At 44.0% G+C, this 12,484-nt stretch overlaps 1 protein-coding gene and 3 gene segments (V, D, J or C); 3 read left to right on the forward strand and 1 right to left on the reverse strand.

Annotated features, from left to right (window-relative positions):
- The first annotated feature begins 345 nt into the window (after positions 1 to 345).
- Positions 346 to 895, forward strand: LOC134449600 (immunoglobulin kappa variable 1D-33-like). The segment is given in 2 exon segments: positions 346 to 417; positions 541 to 895. Coding segments are annotated over 2 exon segments (357 nt in total).
- Positions 896 to 3,306: 2,411 nt separating this feature from the next.
- LOC134449601 (immunoglobulin kappa variable 1-39-like) lies at positions 3,307 to 4,245 on the forward strand. The segment is given in 2 exon segments: positions 3,307 to 3,451; positions 3,590 to 4,245. Coding segments are annotated over 2 exon segments (357 nt in total).
- Positions 4,246 to 4,486: 241 nt separating this feature from the next.
- On the forward strand, positions 4,487 to 6,599 carry LOC134449599 (Ig lambda chain C region-like). The segment is given in 2 exon segments: positions 4,487 to 4,870; positions 5,811 to 6,599. Coding segments are annotated over 2 exon segments (363 nt in total).
- Positions 6,600 to 7,590: 991 nt separating this feature from the next.
- On the reverse strand, positions 7,591 to 10,844 carry LOC134448640 (uncharacterized). Its single transcript, XM_063198308.1, has 2 exons — positions 10,655 to 10,844; positions 7,591 to 9,761 (listed from the first exon to the last, which is right to left on the reverse strand). The coding sequence occupies exons 1-2, from the start codon at positions 10,671 to 10,673 to the stop codon at positions 8,236 to 8,238; spliced, it is 1,545 nt and encodes a 514-aa protein (XP_063054378.1). The 5' UTR covers positions 10,674 to 10,844; the 3' UTR covers positions 7,591 to 8,235.
- Positions 10,845 to 12,484: the final 1,640 nt, after the last annotated feature.

Consider the following 12,484-nt stretch of genomic DNA (forward strand, 5'->3'; position numbering starts at 1 on the left):
CATCTCTTAACAATGTCAGACATGATTCATTATAGGTACCTGTCGTTAATACGTATAGAAATAATAGTAATAAGTATAGAAAACTCTGGACAGCATTTAGAATTATAATGTTCACGCGCATATTTACATATCCCTTATAATCGCAATCAATAGGCTCATAGGGATGTACAGTATATTACATCCATCTTAATAAGCACGTATGCACGACACCATTCCACTGCTTTGGCCCATATTTGACACAGCAGCGCCAAACATAATTTACATACACTTTCAATTCCTGAATGGCATACTGTATATGACTCAGTAACCATTTACACCAACACTCACACAGTCAGCTCACACTGCTCATCACCTCTCAGGATACAGTCATGATTCAGATAGTTCAACTGACATGTCTCTTAACCCTGCTCAATAAAGGTAAGGGTTTTTTTTATACGCCTGCTGCTTAAAAGTAACACATTTTCCATGAGCAATGTACTATTGTGCATACGGTACAGAGAGACAGAAACAATGTTTGTTAACTTAATCTGTTTTTCCCAGGGTCTTCTGCAGTCATCACAGTGGACCAGTCTCCTGCAGTCATCTCTGCCCAGCCTCAGGACACTGTCAAGATACTCTGTAGAGCATCTGAACAGATTGATCGCGACATGGAGCTTTTCCAGCTCAAGCCTGGACAGCCACCTAAACTGCTGATTTACAACAGTGACAGTAGATTCACTGGGACTCCAGGTCGTTTCAGTGGTACGTACTCAGGAGCTGACCACACCTTCACCATCACTGGAGTCCAGTTGGAGGATGAGGCTGATTACTACTGCCAGCAGAGTGAAGCGCTCCCGTTCACACAGTGAAATATCGCCGTTCAAAAACCTCCTGCTCTTCTCTCCACTTCACTGATCACAGAGAAGTCAGTTTGTCAGTGATAAACAGCTGGTGCAACCAAACACATTCTACAGTATACAGCAACACAATATATTATGTAATTATTACAATTATTAGGTATATGTACATTGCTGTGGTCTATTTATTTTGTACATGCAAGTATTTGTTTGCTCTTCAAAATCTTTTAAAATATTTTTATTAAGCAATCATGCAGCCATGGGAACTTGAATGTCTTCATGCCATACATTATTAAATGGATCTTTTAAAAAATCATTTTAAGCCATGTCTTAACAATGTCAGATATGATACATTATACCTATTGTTAATGCAAATATAGAAAACTCTGGACAGAATTTAGAATTATAATGTGCACTCCATGTAATTGCATATACTATCCCTTATAATCACAATCAATAGGATTATAGGGATGTACAGTATATTACATCCATCTTCATAAGCACGTGTGCACAACACCATTCCGCTGTTTTGGAATTGAACTGGTAGCTAGGGACTATTTCATGTCTGAAAGCATGGCCCATATTTGACACAGCAGCAGCTCCAAGCATCATTTACATGCACTTTCAAAGTTACACCGTGAAATAAAACTCACCAGCATGCATTCACCATCTCCCATGAAGTTGTTCATATACCTCCAACATGCCTATTAATGATTCAGCCGGTGTAACCTGAAAAGGGAACATAATAATTCTGTCTTGTTTATTTCTACAAACAGAGCTAACTTGCATTGGCTGTTCTGAATGATTACAGTACATGAAATATTACAATAGGCCGCCTCTTGATACATTAGGCTAATATACAGTAGCCCTAAACTAAAACACCATAACATTAATTGTGTCACTTTTAAGATATCAGTCTTGCTTGTCTAGGAAGAACCACATGTCTCCGTGGCTGAGCTCTGCTATGCAAATTACTCAGTGAATAGTATTTCAGCTCTCTTCGCTCTAGAGCAGCCTCACTCCAGCCTCCACCTTATATAGTCATCCCTCGCTCAAGCCTACAACACTTGTCAGAAACTTCATGAGCCAGACAAAATGGATCACATTGTAAAATTGATAGCTCTTCTAACTCTCCATGTAACAGGTAAGCCTATGTTCATGTTTTAGTTTTTGTTTGATAACAGTTTTAAACTTGTAAAAGTTGTAAATACTATTTACTCTTGTGCAGATATATCAAATGTTAATAGGAAATTGTTCTCTCCTTTACATATATTGTCATCAGGTTGTCTGGGGGCCATCACAGTGGAGCAGACACCTCGGACTCAATTTGTGGAGACAGGGGGCACAGTGAAGATTCTCTGTCAATCCTCAACCAACATTGCCAATAACATGAACCTTTACCAGCTTAAACCAGGCCAGCCACCTAAACTGCTAATCTACTATAGTGGCAGCCGTCACTCAGGCACTCCAAGTCGTTTCAGTGGATCACAGTCAGGAGTTGACCACACCTTCACCATCAGTGGAGTCCAGCTGGAAGATGAGGCTGAGTATCGCTGTGGACATTGTTACAACTATCCGTTCACACAGTGAAATATCGCCGTACATAAACCTCCTGCTCTTCTCTCCGCTTCACTGGTCACAGAGAAGTCAGTTTGTCAGTGACACACAGCTGGTGCACGTTCACCAAACACCCACAGCATTCAATAACACAATACATTATATGATTAAATTATTAAGTTATTAGCCTTAGCTATTTTTACATATTTGATTATTTATTTGTTTGCTCTTCAACATTTTTTTTTTAATTTTCTAAATTAAACATGCCAGTCGTGGGAACTTGTGAGCAGCAGCAAACTCACCAACAGGGATCTAGAACACCCTGATATCACAAACTACAAAAGGGATCACTGTCAGACATCCCTTAACAATGTCAGACATTCATAGTATGTTACATGTTCTTTGCATCTTTATAAGCACATGAATGCACAACATCATGCTAGTCCTCAAATTCTGAAATTTCACTGTTTTGGAGTTGCTGACAGCAAGGCCCATATTTGACACAGCAGCAGCTCCAGGCATCATTTACACTTTCAAAATTACACTGTGAAATAAAACGCCCCAACATTCCTGCGTTCACCATCTCCCATGAACTTGTTCATATACCTCCAATATGCCTATTAATTATTCATGATTAATGATATCTTACCTGAAAAGGCAATGCAATAATCCTGACTTCTTTATTTCTACAAAAATCTCATTTAATGGTTGCTTTGCATTGGCTGTTGTGCATGTTTATGAAATATTACAATAGGCCTTCTCTTGATACATTAGGCTTATACAGCCCTAAACTCAAACACAATAAAATGAATTGTGTAACTTTTAAGAGATGAGTTCTGTTTGTCCAGGAAGAACCACACACGTCTCCAGCTGAGTTCTGCTATGCAAATTATTCAGTAAATGAAACTACATCTCCTCTCTAAAGCAACCTCACTCCAGCCTCCACCTTATAGAGACAACCTTCTGAAGCCTATACAGCACTTGTCAGAAACTTCATGAGCCAGACAAAATGGATCATATTGCGAAGATGATAGCTCTTTTAACTCTCCATGTAACAGGTAAGCCTATGTTCATGTTTTAGTTTTTGTTTGATAACCATTTTAAACTTGCAAAAGTTGTGAATACTATTCACTCTTGTGCAGATATATCAAATGTTAATTGGAAATTGTTCTCTCCTTTACATATATTGTCATCAGGTTGTCTGGGGGCCGTCACAGTTGAGCAGACACCTCGGACTCAATTTGTGGAGACAGGGGGCACAGTGAAGATTCTCTGCCAATCCTCAACCAACATTGCCAATAACATGAACCTTTACCAGCTTAAACCAGGCCAGCCACCTAAACTGCTAATCTACTATAGTGGCAGCCGTCACTCAGGCACTCCAAGTCGTTTCAGTGGATCACAGTCAGGAGTTGACCACACCTTCACCATCAGTGGAGTCCAGCTGGAGGATGAGGCTGAGTACCACTGTGGACATAGTTATACCACTCCGATCACACAGTGAAATATCGCCGTATAGCCTTCATTCAGGCACTCCAAGTCGTTTCAGTGGCTTGTACTCAGGAGTTGACCACCATCAGTGGAGTCCAGATGGAGGATGAGACTGAGTATCGCTGTGGAAATTGTTATACCACTCCGTTCACATTGTGGAATATCACTTGACAAAAATCCACACAACTGACTTGTGTGTGAGTTGTCATACTGTTTCTTCAGCATGGTAACAATCAAGTGGACACATTCTGTACTTCAGAAGAAACAAAGAAATCTACTTGTGGATTTTTATTGGGAATACGCTACTATTTGTGAATGGACTAAATCTTGGAATTACGTACAATCCCACACCAGTATGGAGGATGACTGTATGATGGTAAGACATAAATCAATGCTGGTTTTCACTTAAACAATACAGCAGTCACCGAGAATGTATTTAATATGATTCGTTTTAAGAGTTTTGAATTCGTAGTTCTTTGTATGTAGAAGCATTTATAATAGGGCCTAAATCTTTTTGAAAAGTCTCTCAGGTCAGTTTAACAGTTGTGATATAAGTCGAATGTAATTCTTACATAAAGTATGTTACTGTATAAATGTGTAATATTATATTTTTTGAGTTATTTTTTAGTCAAGACTACGTAAGAATACACGTAGTATACTTTCACACACATGCACACTTGCACATGTACAATATACTTTCACTGCACTGTACCAAATCCCTAGCTTCACAATGGTACAGAGTAAATAAATATGCAAAATGGTTACACTGTACATAAAGTAGAGAACAGTGATAATGAAATAGATGGTGTGAACCATGAACATTTGTAATTTCAAGTGTTCTTCGACCTAATAATCACACACAGTGATGCTCTGTCTGTGAGCCTCTGCTTAGTGTGTGGTGAGCGAGGAGGTTTTTGTACGACGGCTTCTATTACATGAGTCACTGTGGTTCATGTTTGGTCAAGGGACTAAACTGACGGTGAAAAGTAAGTGCTTCATTTTTTGTACTTGGTATATAGTATATATTCTTTTGCCATCAAGATAATCTATTGTATTTAACAGAAAAAAAGATCTGAAATTTATATTTTATCACATTATTCATATTTTATAATTTCTTGTAAAACATTCCAAGATTTTAATTTGGACTTTATAGCTAAGTTACATTATGGATAATGGCAATGATGTGAAAGGCGTATTTTTATTTGTCTATTCACAAAACATACATTAATGAAGAGCACTTATCTGTCCGTGCAGTGAGAGAGATGTTGCCAGTTTCAAGCCTGATGCTTTTGAAAATGGAATGATATAAAATAGCTCTCTAACAATGAGTAAGAGTGGTTGAAGAATTAAAAATGAAAACATGCTTCTGAATATTTTCGCATCACTAGTCTGTTGCTGTTCTTCTTACTGATAAACAGTACTTCACAGTAAAAACGACTGTGTTCAACACTTCTAGATTGTATTTCGTCCCGCAGTTCTCTCTAAATGCTGAATCAAGCATTTAATTTACTCTGTGTACACAGTTATTGAATAATATGCTGTATAGTATTATACTAATTGAAATTACCTTTTTCAGGAAACAGTGCAGTAATGACAGCTTGCACAATTAAATGACACTGTGCAGATAGTTTATACAAAATAGTTATTCTCTCCTATGGATGTTTTCTTTTTGGATTGTATATCCATATATCCGTAAGCAACTAGGGTGTTGGGCTTGTAGACCGAGGGTATGATTCTCGACACTAGATAGGGGTAGTGATTAAAAAGAACTCTTGCCTTCCCTGACTGAGTTAGGCAAGGCTCAAAGTTAGCTCAAAGACAACTATCATGGGAAATGTGAAAAAAGTGACAATTAAAATGAATTGAACTTCTCCAGTCCTTTTGCGTTTGTCGTTTGTTTAATGTTTTGCTTCTGATTGATTGTAGGCCGTGAGGTGTCTGCACCCGAGGTCAAGATCCTCCATCCCATGAAGGCGGACAGCTCTCCTGCCGCACCGCCATCGCTGCTGTGTCTGGTCAGCAAATTCTACCCCGACCAGGTGACCGTGGAGTGGCTGGTGAACGGAGGGGAGGCCAAAGGGGACATGCAGAGCAGCCAGTCTGTGCGTGCGAGCGACAAGACCTACAGCATGAGCAGTACGCTGCAGTTGTCTCTGGCTGACTGGGAGGCGGCCCAGAGCTTTACCTGCCGCGTGCAGCATGAGGCTACAGCACAGCCCACAGCCGCCACACTGCAGAAGAGTCATTGCAAGTAGACAGGAGACAGGGGAGCGGATCAGGAGCCAGCACTGCACACACACACACACACACACACACACACACACACACACACACTTACTGACACACACACACACACACACACACACACACACACACACACACACACACACACACACACACACACACACACACACACACACACACAGACACACACACACACACCTGCAGCTGGCGGTGCTCATGAGCTTGCTTCTGTTTTTAGTCCTCATTATGTAAATGAGTGTGCGCTTTCTGTCAAATGCATACTGAAAAGTCTGATCTTTATGGCGTATTAATTATGTGACACGTTTTTAGCTTTTTTTTACATTTACTTTTTTTTACTATAAACAAAATAATAAAAGTGTGAGTTCAAACCTGTAATTGTCCTTTTGTCTGTTTTATTCTCCCACTGACAGTCTGACTTGTCTTCCACCCGTCTCACACTATTATAGAGTTAGCACTAGGGCTGTAACGATACACTCAACTGATGATTCGGTTCATATCAAGATTTTTAACCTACGGTTCGATACACACCCTGATTTCAGAATTGCCAACATTATCAATTAAAATTATGAAAAAAAATATTAAAGTTTATAGTTAGACTATGTTACAAGAGGCTAATAACAATTTTTGATTTGATTTGAAGCTTGGAAGCACTGTCACTTCATATCATGTGGTTGTTTTCTGGACTGATGGATAACAAATTTTTGAAAGGGCATATCACGGTACTGCCTCCTTGTATCGCGATACAGTATTGTTACTCTGTGTATCACGATTTCTCTGTTCGATACAATATCTTTACAGCCCTAGTTAGCACATGGTCAAAGAGTAAAGGATACACTGCAGTTCAGTGATGAATTAAAATGGAATCACTGACACTATTATGTGGGCTATATATGGAAAGTTTTTGCATTCCTTATTTGTATTTGAATTAGAAGAAGTAGTGCACACGAAAACTCAAAAAGTGCTGCTAATTTGAGGCAGCTATTTAAACGTCCACGTCCACCAGAAGTGCCAGCTTAGAAATTAATATCTCTCAAATACTGAACCCTCTCTAATAAATACATTAGGCTTGTAATTGTGACAGAGGTCTTGAAACTACATTGGACACATTTGAAAACTTTATATCAGTTTTTACCAGCTTCTAGTAGGACAGTACTTGCCCAAATATTCTCTTTCCCTTTTGTATTTAAACCTCTGTAATAGCACCAAACCAAAATCAGTCATGAAATGTGACTGCACAATACACCGATATGCACAAATTTTACTGTAGTCCTCTATTCAAATCACTTGCTGATTTGAATAATACTCTCTGACCATGATAAATGTGAGATAAAATATATTTTCTCTGGTGTCCATACAAGACAGATTTTAACCAACATAATCAGACTACCAATATTTCAGAATGAACTCACTCCAGTATCACAATAGAAAACATACACTAAAGTATATTGACATAGTTTATTTTTCGTATTGACTCAGTAGATATCACAAATAGGCTACAACGGTTTCTGACACAAAGTTAGAAGTGAGTTACACAAAACAGTGTTTAAACTTAATCCTGTTTGTGTTGGATGTGCTGCTAAATATACAGTATATTTGGTGAGATGAGCACCTGAGGCTGACATGTGGCGTACTACAATGACGAGCCTGCCCTCTTGTGTTCATAAGAGAGAGACTTAAGCCAACTTCATTTGTCATCCTATCACTCAGAGACAAAGATACTGTAGGGCCTACTACGTCATACAAATAAATCATACTGTATAGTCATATTTCAAAATCATTGTAGTCCTTTATTATAAATATCAACGCAGAAATCTATCCATTTAACATGATTTCCATATGATCTGTCAAGAAAAATACTTTTTTTCTCAATGGCTATAAAGCAATAATAATTAAAAAAAAAACATTCACACTCACACATCATAGTGCTTGGAGTATTCTGTACTCATCACAAGGAGTAATTTGACTTTTCATCTGATGATTAATATCGGCATGTAACAGTCTGACAATAACAATGTCCTTTTTCCAATGTCCATTTTCCATGTGACGGATAGGGAATACATAAATAGGTAATACTGAAACTGATGCTTCAGAAGGGGCTGTTCATGGCAAACATGTATGCCACAGGCACCTGGATCAAGTTGGGCACGTCCCATTTCCCCGTGGCCAGCGCCCCGGTCACAATTCCCACCGTGGTGACAACGGTGCCCGCCCAGGTGGACCAGCCCACGGCAATGCCGGCCGCCGAGCCCAGCGACACCCCTGCCGCCCCCACCGCCCCAAGCAACGCCCCGGCCCTGCCGCCCACCCCCAGCGCCCCGCCCAGCCCCTGCACCAAGCCCAAAATGGCCGCCGTGGCCCCCGCGGCCCCCACAGCCACCTTACCGTCCACGTTTCGTCCCAGCGGGCCCCCCGTGGTGGCACCGATGCCCACCTGGCACATCTTGGCCACAAAGAAGCCGGCCGCGACCGCCTCCAGGGACGAGCTCTCGCTGATGTCGGCCAGGACGCTCTCGCGGGGCGGCACGGGGCGGCCTGCCGCTCTCATCCGGGCGTTGGCGCTCGCCACCTCCTGGCCCGCGTGCACGGTCAGGATGGCGATGGCGAAGGTGGCAAAGACGCCTATGCAGCCGGCGAACATCCAGAAGCGCAGCTGGGCGGCGCGCAGGAGCAGGAAGGCGGCCAGCACCACCAGGCCCAGCAGGACCAAGAAGAGGAAGCGGTACTCGCCGTAGCCCAGCAGCCCGAAGCCCGTGGTCACCATGGCGGTCACCGTCATGGGGATGCCGGAGAAGGCCAGGAAGTCCACGTACTTGGCCATGGCGCGGGTGATGTGCTCGTTGACGCTCCGCCGCTCTGTCTCCAGCTCCCGGAGCTCCCGACGCTCCCTCTGCTCCTGCTCGGCCTGCCTCCTCTCGCGCCACTCCGCCTCCCAGCTGTCCCGGTGCCTCTCCTCCGCCGCGCCGCCTTCCTCCTCCAGCACCGTGATCCTCTGCTCCATCATCTCCACCACGTCGTCCCTGTGCCTCCTCTCCTGCTCCTCCTCCTCATCCTCCTCCTCCTCCTCACGGCCTCCCCAACTGTACTCCTCGTCTGGGAGGCCCCCGCAGGCGTCCTGCTTGGCCCCCAGTCGCAGGGCCACGCGCAGCAGCGGTTTCAGCAACGTGAACACCACCAGCCCCCCGAGGAGTCCAGCCGCACCCGAGTGCTGGGACAGCATCTCTGTGACTGTGCCCAGTAACCCTCCGCCTGCGGTGGCCCCAAAAGCAGCCGCCAGCCCGCAGGATACCCACAGGAGCGGCCCAACTTTCGGGGACTCACTTTCGTGTCCCTGTCCCTTTGTCCTGAGCACGGCCAGAGCCACCAAGGCTGCCAGCGTGATCCCGGTGACGGCAGACGCCATGGCGGTGGTGAGGGCCGTGGCCCCCAGGAGAGTCCCGACGCCCAGGGGCCCCACTTCTCTCACGTCGGCCATCAAGACCCGGAGGTGGGGCCCGTCGGTCAGCTCCGTCATCACCTGGTTGATGGGGCCCTCCACCGCCCCCAGCGCACAGCCGGCCACGGCACCCAGAACAAAGCCTGCAGCGGCCTCCATGCCTGGCCCACTACAATCCTCTGAAAATTGGAGAGAAGGGAAGAGCGTCTTAAAACTAGTAGCCTACCTAGAGGTGAAAGTGAAATAGCATGGCAAGGCTACTATTGTACCACAACATTACATGCGTGTATGGCAAGTATGACAAAAGGTCAGTGTTTTAAATTGTCATGGGTTAGGACAGGGGTTCCCAAACGGGGGGAACTGCACGCACTTACATGGCTAATAAATGTAGGCCTATTTACCATTATTGTGAATCTGAATTTAAAATGTAGCAATAGGCTATTAAAGGATGGATGGATCAACCTGCTGCCTGAGACTGAGTATCTGTGACACCAGTAAAACCCCACTGTGGAATTTGCAGTGCTGAGGGCATACTTGTTGCCTTAATATAAAGACAGATCACAAAAGGACAGCAGCTGCTGACTATGCGTAAAATGTAATGTAAAAATCTCCATAATCAAATGGCTATCACCTAAACAAACAAGCTGGAGAAAGTGCTGCCTCTGTTTACCTAATCCTAGGCGACTTTCCAAAACGTGCTTTTCCAGTGAAACAGGTTTCAGTTGAAGTGATATCAGTTGAGCAGTCTTATCCACGAGACTGCTTGCAGTTGAAGGGTGACTTTGAAATAGCGTTGTAGTCTAGCTGACCACATTTCTAAATATAGGCCTACACATCATCAAATAGGCTAGGGCTACTAGGCCTATAATTGGCACACGCGGTGTTATTCAAATCTAATGTTCAGGGTTGCGAATCAGTAAAAGTCTTGCTTTAGCGCGTTAACGTTAAGGGTTTGTCAAAAAGGAAACTATAGTAAGCATAAGTAAAATATAATGTTGTTGATGTAGGGAAACGATGTATACCCAAAGATGCGGTTATGCACAGGTAAACACAGAACACACAACACACTTACTGTTTGGCGGCGAAGCCATGACAACAATCCGTAGTGGCACAGGTGTTTTCGCGTGTAGGCTATCCTTTCTTTAGTTCTCCACCTCCGCTCCGGAGCTGCTGAAACAGCAACTGTTCGTGTAGAACTAGCTGCGAAACCGCAGGTAAGTAGTGCACCTTTCCACGGCAACAAATGACTCGTAGCTAAGGACACGCCCCTCCACAGCCCACCTTGACTGGGGCTGTCTTTGTCAGGACGTCAAAGTTATTTCCACTCGTTCTTAAAGGGCACGTCTGCACAGAGCTTTGTCAGTCATAATAGGAAGAATAAAATGTAGCTTATCTATATTTCCAGCAATTCATTGACGGGATCATTTTTGTTCTGCGCTGAGAAATATAAACGTGCACTTTTGAGGTTGAGATGGCGGGTTGGGGATGAGCCTACTTCAGTGTGTGAATGGGTTTCACTTTCAATCACTTTGAAACTGGACCTACTACCATGACATAGGAAAATGGGCTAAACGTTCACACTAACGCCTAGGGCTGACTGGGGTAGGGGCTACTGCTGCCCCAACCAACAACAGCAGAGGGAAATAATGTACAGCCCATATAGGCTTATAGAAGTCTTGATGTTGCGTTCATCCTGTAGCAAACCTGGTGCTACTTTGATATAGGGCTGAGAGCTTCTCTGTTTTCCTCAGGTGAAAAGTAGAATAATGAAGTGACAGCCCAATTGAGAAACTCCCATTGTCATTGTGACACACAGCACACAAGTGAACACTGCAGACTGCACACAACGAAATCGCCTTTATGCCTAACCCGTGCAAGGGTGCAGCCCCCTATGGCGCCCAAAAGGGAGCAGTGCGGCGGGACGGTACCAGTGGTGTAGTGGGCATTTTTAAAAGGGGGGGGTATGCAATTTGTGAGGTCATCAATTAATTAGGCAACTTGTCATGTCAACCCCCTTTTTGTATTCAAATAAGGACATCATTTTTCTTTTTAAAATCTCACCTCAGGAGAAGTGGGTGGACTGCGTACCCTACCCCCGTGTACCGCGCCTACTACACCCCTGGACGGTACCATGTAGAGGATGACATTTTTCAGGAATTCCCGTGGGTCCCGCGGGTCCTGCGGGATTCCCGCGGGATGGGAGTCAAAATTTAAAAAATGCACGTGAACGGGCAGAAGCGGGAGTAAAGATGAATGGGAGCGGGCAGGAGCGGGAATAAAAATGAACAGGTGCGGGAATGCTGCGTATTTTGTCTTTAAAAAACAAACAAAAAAGCCTCGTTTTTTGACGAAACGGGAGTGGGGTTGATTTTGAGTGGGAGTGGGCAGGATTGGGAGACATTATTTTCGGGACAGGACGGGATGGGATTTGTTTCTTTTACTCCACTCCGGGACGGGACGGGATGGGATTGTTTTTCTGGGACCGGGATGGGACGGGAGTGAAAATCCACTCCCGTGTCATGCTCTAGTACCAAGCTCAGGACATCTCAGTCATGAAGAAGGATTGGGGGAGAGCTGGTTAACTACTCCCCCAACCAACCTGGCGGGTGGGGAGTCGAACTGCCAGCCTTTGGGCTACAGACACCTAACCGCTTACCCATAACTGCCCATAATAATCTTACTGACTCAAATTTCCCCTTAGACTTTCAATCACGAGAGGCCGCATTGTGTAAAAGGTTTCTGGGCCTGAGCTCTTAAAGAGATGAGTATCATAACCGGTCATACTACACATGGGGTGCCTGCTGTGTCGAGGAGACCTGCAGGTGACCCCCCCAACGCACAAACACACACACACACACACACACACACACACACACACACACACACACACACACACACACAC

Source organism: Engraulis encrasicolus, chromosome 5 (genome assembly GCF_034702125.1).
Source record: "Engraulis encrasicolus isolate BLACKSEA-1 chromosome 5, IST_EnEncr_1.0, whole genome shotgun sequence".
In the NCBI taxonomy this organism is placed as follows: Eukaryota; Metazoa; Chordata; class Actinopteri; order Clupeiformes; family Engraulidae; genus Engraulis; species Engraulis encrasicolus.